This window comes from Schistocerca americana, chromosome 7 (assembly GCF_021461395.2).
Source record: "Schistocerca americana isolate TAMUIC-IGC-003095 chromosome 7, iqSchAmer2.1, whole genome shotgun sequence".
Lineage (NCBI taxonomy): Eukaryota > Metazoa > Arthropoda > Insecta > Orthoptera > Acrididae > Schistocerca > Schistocerca americana.
Window position 1 is genome coordinate 270,793,630 of NC_060125.1, and position 20,064 is coordinate 270,813,693.

The window sequence follows — 20,064 nt, forward strand, 5'->3', positions numbered from 1 at the left end:
TTCTACTCGGGACTTCGATCTTCTCGTCCTGTAGCGTCAATGAACTACGCAGCTGTGTATGAGCGATTCGCTCTTTGTCGCCTTTGTACTTACCTCAGATGGAACTTATTTCTCTAGAGATGATATGCCCTATAATCGCAGCACTCAGGTACCATCCGCTAAAAATCATCACATTAGAGCATTGCACAACTGCTGAGCATGATTTACATTAAATCTGTGCAGTCACTCGTGAGTACACTGAATTTCTGGGAGACATACCCTCCTACCCCCCCCCCCTCCCCCCACCCGGAGATTTTTTCGTCTAACATATCCCACTTGAACTTCGTTCCATATCCCCTTATGCACAATCCATGTAGGTATGCATCATAATCATCAAGGGAGCACCCTCAACAAAAAATTTTCAAAGCACATTGTGTAACCCGAAGTTTTGAGGGGGCTGCAGGGTTCCAGTAAATGATGTGGCACTCGCATTAGCATGTAAGTAGCGACAGTGGAATTTTGTGGAGGTGGTACTAAGAGTGCTTGTTTCCGACAAATGGTAACAATTTGAAATCGAACAGATTTGCACAAAACAAGGCTTACTCCATTTGATTGCTCACATCACCACAACAGTTTTCCATCTTTCATAACGAAGAACGGAAAATAATTCCACAATTAGTGCATTCGAACATAGTGGAAGGCCTACACAAAGGTTAACCAATGCAGTAGTAGAACGCTACTTTATGGATGCCTTCTACGTCTACATCTATACAGACACTCCGTGACTCACCGTACGGTGCATGGCGGAAGGTACCCCGTACCACTACTTGTCATTTCTCCTCCTGTTTCACTCGCAAATAGAGCGAGGGGAAAGCGACTGTCTGTGCGCATCCGTAATCCTTAAGCGCGGTGTTAGTTGGCGGCGTAGATTCACAAGTAATAGCAGTGTCGTTCGAGAAACTAAAGTGATATGATTCCAAAATATTCCTGGAAACACTGAACAACTACAGATCCATTCTGCACGTCACAATATTCTATCTTCTTGCAACACATAACAACTGTTTCTTGTAATAGAAATGTTCTGTACCATTTTACGCATGGCGTTTACAAAGCGTTTCCTGTAACACAGAACGCTGGTGGTTTTCAATACTTGGATCATATAATCTTTTAGAAACATACGAAATGCAAATGTCTGTAAGTATTCGATGTCCACTTTTTAATTCATTGCTTATGGCTGGTGAGAAATAGTTGCTAATGAAATATTTACTGAGGATACCAAACAATTATTATACGATTTCAGTGGTTAAATGTAAGGTAATTTAGTGGCGACAAGATTAAACTGTGCACTGGACAAGACTTGTACTCCACAGCAGCCTTTAGCGCGTTGTGACTACCATTTGCACTCTCCGAGTCGATATCAGGGACCGAATGAAAGATTCAAATCGGCATTGGTTACTTCCGCATGTATCTGCTTCTTGATACGCGTTCACGTAAATCATTATTCGTGTTCAGTTTTTATAGCATTGTCACTACGTAATAGCAGCATCCCTTACTTGAGCGAGTGTCAAATAAAACTTTCTACATTTGCTCGTAACGCTAGAGCTTTTGTTTGGGTTTATCAATTACTTGAACTCAGGGGAAATAATCCTTGTTACAGGTACGGCAGACTTCTTTGGGATGAATAATTACAACGCGACTTTCGTGACGCCAGGCATCAGAGGCCACAACCCTTCCAAAAAGCGGGACACCGCCGTAATTACATCGGCTCCTGAGGTAAGCTGAATGTACTCCTTGAACAAGGTGTAGCAATGTGTTAGTGGAAAGACATTTGACGACATATGAGTGTTCACAAATTGACGATTACTAAGACAAGAATATGGTGATAGCACATTTGCTATAACTCATGGCTCCATCCAGCCAGGGGAATAGGCTTCTGCATTGAAACACTGCAGGTCGTCATACACCGAAGCGCCAAAGAAACTGTAACAGGCATGCATATTCAAATACAGAGATATGTAAACAGGCGGATTACAGCGCTGTTGTCGGCAACGCCTATCTAAGACAAAAAGTGTCTGATGCAGTAGTTAGATCGATTCCGCTGCTATCAAAACTTAAGTGAGTTTGAACATGATGTTATAGTCGGTGCACGAATGACGGGACACAGCATGTCTGAGACATCGATAAAGTGGGCATTTTCCCGTACGACAATTTCACGAGTGTACCGTGAATATCAGGAACCCGGTAAAACATCAAATCTCAGACATAGCTGAGACGGGAAAAAGATCCTGCAAGAACATGACGAGCGACCACCGAAGAGAATCGTTCAACGTGATAGAAGTGGAACCCTTTCGCAAAATGCTGCAGATTTCAAGGCTGGGCCATCAACAAGTGTCACCGTGCGATCCTCATCAACGGAAACGTCATCGATATGCGCTATCGGAGCCGAATGCCTACTTGTGTATCCTTTATGACAGGACGACACAAAGGTTTACGCCTCACCTTGGCCAATCGACACCGAAATTGGGCTGTTGATGACTTAATCATGTCTCCTGGTCGGACGAGTCTCGTTTCAAATTGTATCGAACGGATGGACGTGTACGGGTATGGAGACAACCTCATGATTCCATTGACCGTATGTGTCAGCAGGGGACTGTTCAAGCTGGTGAAGAGTCTTTGATGGTGTGGGGCGTGTGCCATTGGAATGATATGGGACCTGTGATACGTCTAGATACGACTCTGGCAGGTGACACGTACGTAAGAATCCTGTCTGTTCACCTGCATCCATTCATGTCCATTGTGCATTTCGAATGACTTGGGAAATTCCAGGAGGTGAATGCGACAACACACGTTCAGAGTTGCTACAGAGTGGCTCCAGGAACACTCATCTGAGTTTAAACACTTACTCTGGCCACTAAACTCACCAGACAAACATTATTGAGTAAATCTGGGATGCCTTGCAACGTGCTGTTCGGAAGAGACCTCGACCCGCTCGTACTCTTATGGATTCATGGACAGACGTGCAGGATTCATAGAGTCAGTTCCCTCCAGCACTACTTCAGGCATTAGTCGAGTCCATACCACGTCGTGTTGCGGCACTTCTGCGTGCTCGCTGGGGCCCTCCACGGTATTATGTATGTCTAACAGTTTCTTCGGCCCTTCAGTATAGAAAGACATGGAACGGAACATTTCTTAATCCCTGAAGCTAATAATCGTGATGAAACATTGTAGTTTCGTTGTCATTAATCAAAAAATCTATATTACCGGTTGAAACTATTCCTAATTTCGATAGTAGATTATCATAACTGTTTTTCATCTACAATGTCTTTCCAAATAGTATATAATAAATAGTGCATATTATGCGACACAGAATCAGAATCAGCTTTAAATTATTTTTTCCTACAGTTTTACTATTTTGCGAATCCCTCTATTAATATAAGCCTGCAGTTATTTATAATTTTTTTTGAAATGTTAATACTAATAATAATAATAATTATTATTACCTCCAAGATAACTAACAAGCCTACTTAGTTTTGTGCAATTCAGCATTGTACTATAAGTGCATTTCACAAGCTGATAAACTTAACAATAAAGTCATCCTTGAATTTAATGATTGAATATATATTTATATGTTGTCTTCTTTGTTTTCCAGCCTCTTTTTCCACAGTCGCAGCTATACAAATTGTGTAACCCAATGCTGTCTTTTGCGATTGTAATCAACGTCGTAGTTAGACTTTTCTTACAGTCACAAAAGATGGTATGAACATGTATAGCTTGCAAATATAATTTACTGACCACTGACTCATACTCAGAGATGAATAACGCTGAGCCCCAATGTAACTTCATGATATTCCCAGAAGAAGCAATAATCTATACCCATTTCAGAATTAACGAATACACAATGAAAATTTAAGACTGACACACATATAACATAAACTGTTAATACAGAACTAAAAATTCAAACGAAGGAGCAGAAATGGTGTTAACGGATAGTTCAGCAGTCTCTAAACGTTTTAGCTTCGCAGACCACTTACTTAATAAAAAAATCTTAGAGGCCCAGTAACTAAATATACAAGTATACAGATATACAACCGACAGATACAGATAAGGTGTCGTCAAACAATACCGTGGCCTGACTGACACTACAACCATTTGATGTAATTTGGCCGAAAGCGTGATCCGTTGAGACAAGCAGCGTGAACGTGGAACACGTTCTGAGTCGTCAATCTGCGTCTAGAGACGGTAGAGTGTGGTTCGTTTATGGTGTCCGTTGCGCATCATGGATTTTGAACAACACGAGAACATTGATTGCAAAAATGTGCCAAAGACACTCACGAAATGTTTCAGTTGGCGTACGAAGATAATACTCTAACGCTGAAGATTGTTTGCAAGTGATATGAGCGAGTTAAAAGAGGAAAAGAGTCGATCGTGCAACGTTAAGGAAGTCCATTAACCACAACAACAGAAGACAACGTGCATCAAGTCGCAAAAATTGTCCATTCCAACAGGCGAATAACGATTCTAGCGCTTACTGAAAATTATAGCAATTCATACAGGTCCGTGAAAAGCATTCTAACATGTCAAGTAAGTGAGTGCAAATAATGTTCCCATACTTTTGAATGATGAACACAAGGGAAGTCGTGTGTCCGTCTGCACGGAATTGAAGGTTCGTCTTCATTCAGATCCGGTCTTCATGTCAAAATGTTACTGGATATTAAATTTGGGTCCTTGAGTATGACCCTGAGACAAAAATTTAGAGTTACCAATGGAAAAATAGTGTATCTTCTCACTCTAAAAAGGTACGGCCGTTACAATCTAATTTGAAAGGCATACTCATTTTTTTCCTATGTTGAGGGCATAGTTGTATGAGCGTTCGCTCCACGGGGGACAACTGTTAACGCGTAGTGCCAAGTCTGGGAAACGATATACGAAGGAAAAGACCAGAAACATTGTCTAATAGCTTCCTTCTTCATCTGGACAGTGTGCCATGCCACATCTCGCTTTTGATTCCCGACTTTTTGGCCAGAAAACGTGTTTCTGTTGGTCCACATCCGCCTTACTCACCACATTTAGCACAATGCGACTTCTGGCTCTTCCCAAAAATAAAACCGTGCTTAAAAGAAAACGTTTTGAGACCGACTCAGACATTGAGAGGGTGACGACAGAGTAGCTGAACGCCCTTCTAAAATAAATCTTCAAGAAATGCTTCCATATTCAACATTGATCCAATAGTACTTCAAAAAAGATTTAATAAAATTCCATATAAAATTATTAATTTTGTTAATAATAAAATTATTCATTGTGTATTTAGGTCACTCCTCGTATATGAATCATATTCACTATGTCAATAAGCATAATTATTAAATGATACTGTACATCCCCCAAAAGCATTGAAAAATATTTTTCTTTTGTGAAGGCAAGGTTTTTATTGTCTTCACTTAACTGTCACTACAGTATATAAACTCAAAGTCGAGTGGTCAACCTTAAAACAAATCAATGGGATTTCTTACATTGTTTGTTCACAATCAGTATATAGATTATTACCGTTAATTTTAGCCTCAAATCACCTTCCACATTTAGTCGATTTCTGTATCGATTTTTTTCAAAAAATTAAGCTGAAAAGAATCGTTCATGTTAACAGGTTGGTGAAAAGCCAGTCATCGTCTCAGTACAATTTTGGCAATTGCTGCATACTATTGCCAAGCACATATCCAGAACGAGAGGAATGGTGTTGTTTCAGAAATTGATTTTACACACTTGTCACGTCCTATTTTAACTAACGAGCCTTCTTTAGATGATGACATTTTCAATTATTTATTGGTACCATTCTTCAAAGAGATTTCTGATGCATCGTATTCCAGCCTCGGTTTTAGGGAAGTAGTTCCGAAAATAAACATTAAAATGCTTAAATACTGCCCTAGTAAGTATAATTAAGGGGTTTCACACTCATACGAATGAACAAGAATATATGCAATTATGGTATAATACAAATGACTAAAGTGCATTAGTATTAGTTATACAAAATGTAGTATTTGGGAAATTAACTGTTTTCAATGAAATTTCTGTTGAAGGGAAATTAACGTTTACAGTTAGATCTATTAAAAATATTTGCATAATAAGCATGAAAACACATCATTTTAAATTACTTGAGGCTGGATGTCAGAGATTTTAGCTGATCTCTTATGATTGTAGCTGTCGTTTCATTGATTTTCATTTCGTTGTTTCCCAGAAATAAGACTAGAAAAAAGTCCAAGGAATCTTATTCCACTTTTCAAGCACATCGCTAAAGTTTCATTATAATTACTTCTAGTTTGTGTTGCACAAAAAACTTATAAAAGTCGTTGCCCTCCAGAACGTCGAGGACACCGACAGATATGGAAACCGCCTAAACTAGTTTTCATCGATCACGAACGCTAAGAAGGAACTTGCACGTTTTCCATCACAATCTCCACTAATAAATAAAGTCCTGACAACATTTCACGTCTCGGCAGCCACTGAAATTGGTTAAATAAAGTTGAAGATTTCTACAGCATCGCCAAGATCTTTACGAGACATTCGTCCAAACCGTTATCTACAGTAGCCTCTCGATGCTAACTTTGTCGACTATGCTAGTTTGAATGCGACGTAACTCGCGCCCATCAGTTGTCAAACCCACATTCTTTCTAATCTACTTCATTTTCTTTCACAGATTTGTCAACCGATTAGAAAAGCTATTCATCAGCTTATTTTGTCGGAAAAGATTACCGAAACAACTGTTCTGCTTCAGAATTGCCATTCGACACATATCGACCTAAAACTTCATAAATTAGCCTGACCAGGAAAGCCTACACACTCGTCAAGGAACAATGAAAAATATTCGCTTTCTTTCGAAGCAGTTTTAACGGCTTCTTTCACATTTTTACGCATTTCATCAGTTCTTATTACAGCTGTACCTGATAAAGAAATTTCATTGATTTCTTTGGGTACATTCTTCATCAAACAAAGCATACTTACAACTTTTCCTGTAGGTATACTAAGTTCTTCTCGCACTGTGTGAGCTGACCCATTATTTCCAGTTAAAAGAGGTTGGTAATAAAAAGCTCTGGCACTTAGTACGCTCCACTTTGAAGACTTTTAAACGGTGGATTTAGTGATAGAAAAATTTCTTTTTATGACCTGAAAGACATCGAGAGGTTTTCCTATACATTCACGATGTTTAGATGATAGATGCGTTACAAGTTTCGATAGTATGATACATACGTTTGGAAGCATTCCGAAACGAGTCGCACACTGAGAAGCAGGTTCTATCTCAGTACCAGAATTCACAATATCGAGTTTTGAAAAATCGGACCTATATTAACTAAATTATGGTTTAGTCTTCTTTGGTGTTTCGCTGCTACTTGAACTGGACACTGACAGTTTCACTACTGACAGAATCTGATGTGTCAGTTGTTTCATCAATTCCCTGCTTCTTTCCGACCGAAATTAAGCATCTGTATTGACGTGGGGTAGTAGTAACTAACACCAGACACAACCCTACGATGCAACACACAGTCACTGATAAAAGGTGGTTTTACACATGTAAGTGACGCAGCAGTGCCATGGGTAGAGCCTGATGCCACCAACGTGGTTGTAAGTAGGAAGTAGGAATTTACATGGAACTGTCCACATACACACTCCGTGGCTTGGCGTGACCGAGCTTTCGCAGTCGCCGCGGTATCTTGGGTTCCACATTAACATATCCCTTCTTCAGTGAGTTTCCTTACATTGTCACGAAAATTCTGAGCCATCGTTAGATGCATTTTGACACACTGGGAAACTATTGGCTTAAATTTTAATTGTATAACTGAGCCTCAGTTGTTGGATATTTTTTTCTGCCTCCATTGTTAGTGATTATCCGCCAGAGATAGGTAGTTTAGAGAAAATTAACAGGCAATATAATATTAACAAATCAAGACATGCTCAGTCGTTGCAGTCATCTAAACATTTCCCATTATATTTCAGAAGTTTCCAAAGCTCATTAAATCCAGGTTCTCAAACTAAACATATCGGCGTTTTTGCTTTCTCTGTGCAGATTTGTATAAAAGTCTCCAAACAAAATACACCAACGTTAGTGCTCCATGTGTACAGTTTTGTATAAATGCGTCAAAGAAAGCGAACGGTACAGAGAAGCTTCTGATGTCTGCTGTAACAGCGCATAAGCAATATACACATTCACCTTCCGAAAATTACAGGCAATATCGGGTAACACCCTTCTCTTTGAACACCCTCTTTATTTTGCGACGACTTAGCTATAAAATGGCAGTGCCTATACCAAAATCAGTTCTGCAAACCCCAGATGATGCAATGGCTAAGGCCTTGAACGCACATTCAAGAGACCTTGGTTCAGTTCCTGGGTCAGGCATCCAGTCATCGGATTTGTGCGGTCATCCATGCAAGCTCTGGAATGTTGCTTTCACACGGTCTTGGCCGCTTCCTTCCCCTCCAGTAGTAATAAATCTGATCAAAGCTCCATCTCAAATTAACTTAACTTGAAATTAGGACGTAAAACTTCAATCGTCTGTCTTCGTTTGTTTAGATATTAAATGAGGAAAATGAAGAGAGTCTTTCATGTAAACAGCTGTGTCTGAGAAACTACCAGCGAGCGGATGGTGGCGTGTTGTGTGTTTACATCATCAGCAACCAAGAGAGGTCGCATGTCAGGCCTACGGTGAAGTACTTAGGGGTATACAATTCCAGCCGCCTGCCATGGCATTTAAACTCCTATTTGATTCTGTAATCATGGACGCTGACGACTGAAAGCCCTGATGCTCCCGACAGTTTTGTTCTTTTCTTCCACTCACGATCAGCGTTCACAGCCTTGTGCTACGCTGGTTGCAGTTCCCATCGGAACCGCTGGAATACTTTAAAAAACATTAGTGGCACTGACTTTGTATAAATAAAGTACCATCTATATTCTGGAACTAATGAGAATTCTCACGTTTTTTTTCGGAAAGCGATCGAATTGAGAAGTCTCTGAAATTCCATTTCTGTGAATAGCTCCCAGCTAATAATCTGTTCAAATACATTTAAATAATATATGTGTAATACAATGTAACGCTGACCAATATAAAGAACTGTTTATAAATCAGTATAATGTTTAAAAAACGATTAACTGAGGAATTAGTTGAAGTTATTCACTACATCGAAGCACTTGTGTAGCTACGTTTTAAAAAAGAGAATATACTTTACTTGTTATTAAAATCTTCAGCGTCTGCAGTGTAATATTAATTATCTTTGCTAAATGGCTCGCAAATGTCTCTAAAATCTGAAAGAAAATGTGTTATACACTAAATTACGAGCTTGAAAATAAACATTATACCTAAAAAAATTTGTCACTACACATGAAATACACCGCACATAGAGCCTATTTGTACACAGCAAAATGTAATTTAATGCCAACTTTATTTTACAGCTTATACCAAAGGACTGTTAACAATTATGTCTACATTCTGTACACATCTAATGCGTAATATTATTCGTCATGTGATCCATCACAGGAAGGTACGGAATGGCAGTGTAAATAAGTGAAACTTAAAAAACAAGTTATTCGGAACGACCGATAGTAGTGTCGAACTGATAGTCAGAGAAACCCACTCAGTTTCTGGGGCTGCCAACGCACGCCTGCGTAGTAGCACTCACATCAGAGGTAACCGCTTCGAATACTGGTTGAAGAAGCAGTTACTAAGAGGAAGAGAGGTGGCGGCGTAAAGTTCCTATCAGTGGACATTGTACCATGGTGGTGGCTCTTCTCCCAAATTTATCTTAGTATAGAACTAACGCTGACTTTTTCTTCTGAGAAATATCCCTGCGCACATACATTAGTGTTCACTGTAGACATGGGTGGTACCGAGAGAAGAAAGATGTTGGAATTAATATACTGTGTTATTAACTTTAAGAAACTGCAAAAATCTACTTTTATTTTAAATTATGAACATATTAAGGCGTTTTTCTATTAGAATGAGTGTTAGAACAAAATGATGTGAACAACAAGGCCACCACATTGTAACTAATGTGTACATAAAACCCCTGAGCATCCATATTGAGCAAACAGGTGCAAATAAGAATAAGTTATATAACATGTATCTTAATTTTCAGTCTCATGCTTGGGGACTTCGGAAACAACTTAACTGGGTTGCCACTCAATATCCAGGATATCCGATCATTATAACAGAGAACGGTCACTTGAATCTCGGAGGACGCAACGACACTGACCGCATCGAGTACTATACTGTAAGTAGCAATTTCCACACAAGTATAGTAACCTTTCTTATCGTCCGGAACTCATTTCACTACCAGCAATGTTCCGTATTACTTGTAGGAATACCTCGGAGCCGTCTTAGAGGCGATATACACTGATGGTGTTCCAGTTATCGGCTACACGGCGTGGAGTCTCATGGACAACGTGGAATGGTACAGGGGTTTCACGTGAGTAATAGTGGTATTTTTACGTGCCAATTGAAATAATACGGATAAAACATTATAATACGTACTAATCAATAAAGCACTGCACCATTCTGTAAGCTTAGTACAGAGCAGTGCCGAAATGATTATTCTACCATGTTATCTGAAAGGCTTCACTTAGATTCCACAAGGTGAAAAATAAATTAATAACGCAGAGAGGAGAGAAAAAGGAGAGGTGTGATACCTGCTCTACAACACTGTGATAAAGTGCCGTGTGCTGGTACATTCACTTTTACGTCTCTACAAAGCGAATGGAGTAGCTATATTACTATAAATAAAATAGTTTGGGTATTAGGAAGAGTTAAAACAACTAAAAATCCGATGTTTCGACAATCTATACAGCTATCCTCCTCCGGTGACCACTTTATTCGCTCCGAAGAGGACCACTGCAAACACGTCCGAAACGTTGCTGGTATAATTGTTTTAATTTTGACAATAGGGTGAGCTATCCGAAAGGCGTTTATTCAATCTTACATCGATCTCGGTAACATATTTCTCTTGCAGCGTTTGTGGAAACAAACTAGATAACTGAGAGACTGAGATTCACATATTACACCTAATTGCTCAGACACTTTATTAGCACTTTTTTCCAAATGAGTAGCGATTCCGCTATGTTAATGGAAGTACGTAGAGCCAGATGTTTGCACACACACGACACGAAATTCCCTTAACTTACGGGTCTGTGGTTTACGGGCGCGGAGTTGACTGACGATAGCGTTCCAGATGTATTCCACTGGGTTCCCATGACGCGAATTTGTTGTCCAGGACATGAAGTCACTTCTCTGTCACTGTTCTAAAACGACTACAGCACGATTCTGTCCTTGCGGCACGGACAGTTATCTTGCGGGAATATGCATCGCCGTCAGGGAAGATATCAGACATCAGAAGATACAGATCGTCCTCAAATATGTTTAGATAGTCCACAGCCGTCACGGTGCCTTCGGTTGCCACCACGGGTTCCGTGGCGCCCTATACGAAAGCCCCCCCCCCCCCCCCCCCCATTGCATAATACCGCACCCACTGGCTGGCGTACGGAGCGTGGTGGATGTTTTGAGTAGCCGTTCCCCGATATGACGGTGTACTCGGAAATGACCATCCATACGATGTAACAAGAAGAGACATTAATCTGACCAGACAACACGTTCATACTGAGCTAGGGTCCAGTATCGATGATTCTGTACCCACTGAAATCGTAAATAACGATGAATTGTTCAACATGGAACGATAATGAGGTCATTTGCAGAGACTGTTGTTCGACAGAGTGCGCTGTAGAGTGTGCTTAAAAACACTTCTGCTTGCACAAGCACTGTAATCCATTACAGACTGCCATGTTTCATGTTTTACAGAGCAGAATTTTCTCTACGCTCTAGAGACTTGGCCATCCAACACCTTGTCTCCACCTCGTGGTTTCACTCTCATTCAGCCACTTTCTACAGATGATCACGGCAGTAGCACGCGAACAGGTGGCCAGCTGCTCGTTCGCATTAGCCGGACTCCAGCAATACACCCCATGTCGAAGTTGATTATGTCAATGAATCTTCTCATTTGCAACGCGTGTCATTTCTAGAACCATTCCCCCTTTCTTTCTCGGTTTTGTGCTGGTAGTGGGCAGTGGTCACAATGTTCCGGCCTTCCGGTCTTCAGTGGGCAAACAGATCTTGGCCATCTTTTTCTTTATTTTTTTTATTTTCTTCACCCTCACCTCCGACAGCTACTTAATTGACTACTGTTCTTTTGTCGCGTGTAAGTCACGTTTTTCCACAGGCCTGCTACCGAACGAAGTGGCACAGTTACTACAACACTTAGTTCACATTCTTGAGAGAATCAGTTCCAATCTCCGTCGAACCATCAGATTTAGGTTTCCAGTAGCCCCCTAAGCTTTTTAAGTCGAGTGCCAACATAGTTTCGTTTAGAAGGACAAGGTGTTTCCTTCCGAAACTTCCACAGTCGGAGCTTTTTCTCCGACATCAACGAAAGTTAAATGCTTATCTTCCTTTTTTTCATTTCATACATGTGCGATTTATCTTCAACCTACACACAGACTACTGAAGGCGGGACATTGTGTATCCAATGAATAACATTACTTCTTACTTTCTAATACTGCTGCCGTTTAGGTATCACTTCCTCCAAACCCATGCGTTTCTGGACTCTTTTCCTGCATTCTGCATCTACATTTCATTACGACAGATTACTTTTAATGAAAATAGTTTTCATCAGTGGTGTCAGGATCCTCCATGTCTTCATTACGCGATCTGTAGTACAAGATCTGTGATCGCTGATCCATGACTAGCACTCATGTCATCTACCGTCCTTTCATCGGTTGTGATCTCCTAATTCTGCGAGCTAATCGTGTCGTCTCTACCGCTCTTACCGTTCACCAACAAACAACCGGGCTCAGGAACTGAATTTTCTGTTCCCTTGAGGCTCGAACTACCTTTTTCACTTCCTTAGATGATCGTTCGACACAGGAAACTGCATCTTAACGCAGGGGAAGTGTTACAAATATGGGAATTGTAAAATTTAAAATTAGAAAACAATAACGTGTGTGTGAGCAAAGCAGCGTTGGACCAAATCATGCTAATACTCTCATGATATGCTACAACACTACCTTTCAGCTCAAAAAAACACTCATAGTTATCGATACATGTCAACCCAGATCTACGATGTACGAAATAACATTGCTTTCGCATAACTAAATGTCCCAGGTTCATGAGACATGTTAGAGAAATAGAAACGTCTCTTAATTGTTTCTTGCACTTAAGCTAAGAGGTTATTACCGCGACTGCTGTCGTTTCTTTAGACTCAACAGTCTACATCAGTACCTCGCTTCTGGGTCAATGAGTCTAGTTTTCTTCAGTTGCTGAAGAAGGCCACTAAACTCCGGGTACAATATTTCTAGATACACCTGCCTGATTAGTAGGTATGACGGTGTGTGCAACAGCTAAGTGATTATCGCGGTTTTACATCCATCACTGGCTATAACATCCAGCGGAGTGCTATAACGACGCATCGCTACCTGAATTAAGGAGTGTCAGAGGTGCAAATTATCACAGACATTATATTTCAAGGGGAAAGAACTTCAGAATGACAAACAAAATGCAGGGGAGTCGCCTTTTTATCAGAGTATTCACAATTTGTCATTTGCATGCAGCGCCCTACAATTAACTATTCATTTAAAATATACCGTACTCGGGTACACCAATATCGTGGGATATTTCCCGATGTTAACCGCCAATCTTGCGGTACCATAATACACACACCTTTTTATTTGTTCTTACAGTTTCCGGCGTCTTCCTTCCTCACAGTATTCAAGAAGTGTACGACCGTGATTTAACGTAGATAATGAATTCGTTGTTGTTCAAATGATATATCATATTCATTACAAATATTTGACATTTTTTAATGTTCTTATGTTGGTGGTAAAGATTAATATCGATTATGGTGGAACATCATTCCAATTCATCCATATGAACGCAATACTGCTACTCTGGAACGTTGTGTAGAGGATACTACACGGCAGATCAAGTTGACATTGACTTATGTTATTGCGGAATGTGTGTCTTCTTAACACTAACTGAATTTCATTGAAATCAGAATACCTTGATATAAATGCCGTCTCTGATTTCTTTTTGTTGGTTTCCTCACGAACTGTTTCCCTTTTCTTTCCTTTGTTTTATTTCATGTTGATTGTGAAGCAAAAGTGCATCTTGTTACCTGCGGATTTATAGATGGTAGTGCAGCTGAACACGGAGATAGCCGCTTTAATCTGCACTGATAAAGAATTTCATCCAGCAGCTCATTTCTTTATGAGTTACAGTCTTTCGTTATTAAAAGCTTACCACATCATGGGAAGCGGCGTCTAGGCTGTTGGACTAACGCAATATCCCTTTCGTATTATATGTTTGCGGTAACATCAGTAGTTAGAAATAGTTGTGTAAACTTAACCTACAATTCACGCAACTTAGCAATCAGTTTCAGAAATATTTCCTTGTGTACCTTGCGTGGTAATGTGGGATTTAGTATGAATATATATATTATTGCAGATATCTTCAACAAGCTACCAGTATTGTTTGGTAAGGTGAGAATTTTGAAACCCAAAACAAAACTAAAATTAATTGAGACAACGCATTATTCGCCAGTCCCACTTAGTGTGCGAATGCTTGGATTACCGAAACGCAAACCCGAATGTGACACTGAACGGAACAATATTCGTAGTTAATGTCTTGTTCAGTACAACATAGCCAGATGTAGCAGCTGATACTCTGAGGGTAATTTAGTCTCTGTTTCAACCCACATAAGTGATTGTCCCATACTTTGACATATGCATCGCCGCATCGTGACATTTGTGTGAATGAACACTTTCGTATTTCTCTACGCAGGGTTACGTTCGGGCTGTACGAGGTGGATACTAGCAGTCCAAACAGGACGAGGACACCCAAGGAATCGGTTGGCTTTATGGCAGAAGTCTTCCGCACCAAGCAGCTGCCCAACCAGTACAAACAGTAGGAGGTTCCGCACTTACCACACGAGGCATATATTAGTTTGTCAACGCAGTGTTTTATTAAACCATTTAAAAAACGCAGTGCAGTTAAATGACGAAACAGATGTATTGTCAGAAAGTATTGAATGTAAATATGTCAACATACTTCCTATGTAACCAAAATTCCAAAAATAAACTTTGTACTTTGATCTCTTGTTCCTATTAATTTCAGAAGTTACGGGAGTGAGTAGAAAGAGCATGCGAAAGCTGCATTATAATAGTCTCACAGCCTCACTTGCAGAACGAAGTAAGATAACTGGGAGTGACCATCATTGCTTTCGGAAGACTAGTCACGTAAAGAATATCGAACACATATATTCTAGTCTGCAGCAAGGTTTACACAGAAGTCGAAATGTATACAAAAATGCGGGCCATTTCTCTTTTATAGAGTAAAGTAAATGGAAAACTGCTGTTCAACATAGTACTCGATATGACCCCCAGAAGTCGAGAGACAGATATACATGGAGTAAATACGGGAACGAAAGGTAAATGAATCAAGGCAAAGTGTCTTGCTCCTGCTGAGGACCTAACAACAATTACCCGTACTCTTGCTCACAGTAAGTTGCGTATCTAACGACTGGAAAATTTCTCAGGCCACACCAGTACCCAAAAAGTTAAATTGGAGTAATCCGCTGAGTTACACGTCCATATCACTAACGTCCATTTTCCGTAGGGCTTTGTGACATATACCGTGTTTGAACATTATGAATTACTTCGAAGAAAACGATTTATTGACACATAGTCAGCACGGATTCAGAAAACATCGTTCTTGTGAAACACAACTAGCTCTTTACACGCATGAAGTAATGCTATCAACAGTGGATGTCAATTTAATTCATATTTTTAGATTTGCAGAAGGCTGTCGATACAGTTCCTCACAAGCGTCTTACAACCAAACTGAGTGCCTGTGGAATATCGCCTCAGTTCTGCGACTGGGTTCGTGATTTCCTATCACAAAGGTCACAGATCGTAGTAATAGACGGAAAGTCGTATAGTAAAACAGATGTAATATCCGTCATTCCCCAAGGAAGTGTTATAGGCCCTCTATTGTCCCTGATCTGTTTTAAAGACATAGCCCTATTAGATTGTTTCCAGATGATGCTGTCATTTACCGCTTTGTAAAGTCATCAGATGACTAAAATGAATTTCAAAATGATTTAGGTGTCTGTATGATGCCAAAAATTGCAGTTGACTCTGAATAAAGAAAAGTGTGAAGTTATTCAGACGAGTACTAAAAGGAATCCACTAAACTTCGATTAAGCGAAAAGTCACACATATCTTAAGACTGTAAATTCAACCAAATACTCAGGAATTACAATTACAATTAACCTAAATTGGAACGATTGCATAACTAATATAATTGTGAGTAGATCAAACCAAAGGCTGCAAATCATTGGCAGAACACTTCGAAGGTGCAACAGGTCTACTAAAGAGATTGCTTACACCATGCTAGTCTGGAATATTGCTGTGCCGTGTGGGATACACATCAGGTGGGACTGACGGATGACATCACAAAAGTTCAATGAATGGCGGCTCGTTTTGTAGTAAAGCGAGATAGGGGAGACAGTGCCACAGACATGACACGTGAATTGGAGTGGCAATCATTAAAACAAAGGCGTTTTTCGTTGCGACGGGATCTTCCCATGAAATTGCAATCACCAGTTTTCTCCTCCGGTTGCGAAAACATTCTGTTGGCACCAACCTACCTAGGGAGAAATGATCATTACGATACAATAGAGAAATCACGGCTCGTTTCTCCCGCGAGCCGTTCGAGAGTGGAACGGTAGAGAGACAGCTTGGAGGTGGTTCATTGAACACTCTGCCACGCACTTTATTGTGAATAGCAGATTAATCACGTAGATGTCGGTGTAGCTGTAGATGTAGACGAAGTCAACCACGCCGCCGAGAATCTGACCGCCATCGAGACCAGAATTTAAATCCCTTACAAAAATACGGAATACAGCGTCAATTGCCACCACGTTTGGCGATAGCACACAAGTTAAACGCTTGAACTACGTGGGTGACCTTGTTTGAAACACTAACAACAAGAGTGTAGCTAACAAAACTGCGTTAAATCTACTAAATTACCTTAAATATGTGTAACAAGAAATCGCTGTCTATCCGAGCCAAACTCTGTCACTATTGCACAGTTGTTCTAACAGGGGCACTCTACTACCCATGGAAGAGGTCATCAGTAAGCACCAACGTCAAAGATGTCGAGAAAATAGAAAAACACATACTGAGAAAAATATTTGGACCCATATCAAAGTTGGTATCCGGATGCGCAACAGCTCACAAGAAACCACATGAGTGCGAGGTCACAAAAGGTCAGTAATATTTATGGCATTCGACTCCCTACATGCTGTCTACCATGCAACAACCACTGACTGTCAATGACGACAGGGGGCGAGAGTGGAGGTATCCAATGGTGAGCACAGCATAAGGCTATGGAGCATAGTTGAAATTAGTCGATGAATAACGCGCAACAGTGCTGCAGTATTAGCGGCGTTGATAGAAACCATAGCAATGACAATGATAAACAATACGAATATTTCATTATATTTACAACAACAGTTGCTGATGTTGACATTTCGTCACAAAGGAACCCAAGAGATTATGAAGAGCGAGGATTAAGTGGCAGATGATATTTTAGCGTGTCTGCATGATGTGTTGTCATATACGCTTGACCGTGTGGACAATGTGCATGAGGAGTACAACGATGACGATATGTGCTCATTAAGTGACATTGAAACAGATGTCTAGCTACGTAGTTCATGATCCTTGTCAGATAAGGAGCCACAAATCCCGTGTCCAGCGGAACTAAGTAAAGAAGAATCGCTGCCCAAGAAACGGGTACTAAACACAATTACGTAGCGGGAAGACCACCAAGAAAACATACATATAAAGATTTCGAAGAAGTCTGCACCAATATGGCAATCCAGTGTGTAAGGAAAACTACGGATATTCGAGGGAGGACGGGGCCCACAATTTACAGTAACTGGTGTTTCGCGTTTCAAGGATTCTCGAAAGTACACTCCTGGAAATGGAAAAAAGAACACATTGACACCGGTGTGTCAGACCCACCATACTTGCTCCGGACACTGCGAGAGGGCTGTACAAGCAATGATCACACGCACGGCACAGCGGACTCACCAGTAACCGCGGTGTTGGCCGTCGAATGGCGCTAGCTGCGCAGCATTTGTGCGCCGCCGCCGTCAGTGTCAGCCAGTTTGCCGTGGCATACGGAGCTCCATCGCAGTCTTTAACACTGGTAGCATGCCGCGACAGCGTGGACGTGAACCGTATGTGCAGTTGACGGACTTTGAGCGAGGGCGTATAGTGGGCATGTGGGAGGCCGGGTGGACGTACCGCCGAATTGCTCAACACGTGGGGCGTGAGGTCTCCACAGTACATCGATGTTGTCGCCAGTGGTCGGCGGAAGGTGCACGTGCCCGTCGACCTGGGACCGGACCGCAGCGACGCACGGATGCACGCCAAGACCGTAGGATCCTACGCAGTGCCGTAGGGGACCGCACCGCCACTTCCCAGCAAATTAGGGACACTGTTGGTCCTGGGGTATCGGCGAGGACCATTCGCAACCGTCTCCATGAAGCTGGGCTACGGTCCCGCACACCGTTAGGCCGTCTTCCGCTCACGCCCCAACATCGTGCAGCCCGCCTCCAGTGGTGTCGCGACAGGCGTGAATGGAGGGACGAATGGAGACGTGTCGTCTTCAGCGATGAGAGTCGCTTCTGCCTTGGTGCCAATGATGGTCGTATGCGTGTTTGGCGCCGTGCAGGTGAGCGCCACAATCAGGACTGCATACGACCGAGGCACACAGGGCCAACACCCGGCATCATGGTGTGGGGAGCGATCTCCTACACTGGCCGTACACCACTGGTGATCGTCGAGGGGACACTGAATAGTGCACGGTACATCCAAACCGTCATCGAACCCATCGTTCTACCATTCCTAGACCGGCAAGGGAACTTGCTGTTCCAACAGGACAATGCACGTCCGCATGTATCCCGTGCCACCCAACGTGCTCTAGAAGGTGTAAGTGAACTACCCTGGCCAGCAAGATCTCCGGATCTGTCCCCCATTGAGCATGTTTGGGACTGGATGAATCGTCGTCTCACGCGGTCTGCACGCCCAGCTCGAACGCTGGTCCAACTGAGGCGCCAGGTGGAAATGGCATGGCAAGCCGTTCCACAGGACTACATCCAGCATCTCTACGATCGTCTCTATGGGAGAATAGCAGCCTGCATTGCTGCGAAAGGTGGATATACACTGTACTAGTGCCGACATTGTGCATGCTCTGTTGCCTGTGTCTATGTGCCTGTGGTTCTATCAGTGTGATCATGTGATGTATCCGACCCCAGGAATGTGTCAATAAAGTTTACCCTTCCTGGGACAATGAATTCACGGTGTTCTTATTTCAATTTCCAGGAGTGTATTTACAGAATGTGCATTATTGTGATCTACTACATTCTTCACATCAAATTGCGCACTACATAGATTAAAGTGATTACAAGGGAAGTAGTGGATGGTTGCCCAACTTCAAACAGTGCTACAGATTTGGAACCTCAAACAAAGCACCAACTTGACGATGCACAGCGAACTGTAGAATCGACTCAAAACTGTCTAACTGAGAGAAACAAACTTATCCCATTGTTGAGCAAGGATTTCGCTTTCTTCTCCGACTAACAGGAGTTTGAATAGGAAATGTGTATGAAAAAAACGGTGGGAATTAGAGGTACCAAGGGAGTTATATCAAGGCCAATTGACATCAATGATTTTAAACATTCGTGTACAATTAGGCCAACTGTTAATCTGGATCGTTAATTGGATGGAAAGTTATTTATTCTCCTGCGAAATACTGGAAGTGCTCTGCCCCCTACGATTCTTTCTCGTGCGCTTGATCTTGCCAGGGCAGTAGGGATATTTACGTCACAGTAACCAAGAATAAGGAAATGGGTGTACGAGAACTACAGCTCTGATATAAGCACTGCTTTTGCCCAATAGTTGGTCAAGACAGCTTGCTGTTGCTTGATTTCTGGTCTGTG

General features: G+C 41.5%; 1 protein-coding gene across 1 annotated transcript in view; it reads left to right on the forward strand.

Annotated features, from left to right (window-relative positions):
* Positions 1 to 15,116, forward strand: part of LOC124622475 (myrosinase 1-like) — a 33,894-nt gene extending 18,778 nt beyond the window's left edge. The window contains exons 8-11 of the mRNA XM_047148183.1: positions 1,637 to 1,752; positions 10,093 to 10,227; positions 10,316 to 10,422; positions 14,838 to 15,116. Of these exons, the coding sequence (XP_047004139.1) occupies positions 1,637 to 1,752; positions 10,093 to 10,227; positions 10,316 to 10,422; positions 14,838 to 14,964 (485 nt within the window). The 3' untranslated portion in view covers positions 14,965 to 15,116. The remainder of the gene's footprint in view (positions 1 to 1,636; positions 1,753 to 10,092; positions 10,228 to 10,315; positions 10,423 to 14,837) is intronic.
* The last annotated feature ends 4,948 nt before the right edge of the window (positions 15,117 to 20,064 follow it).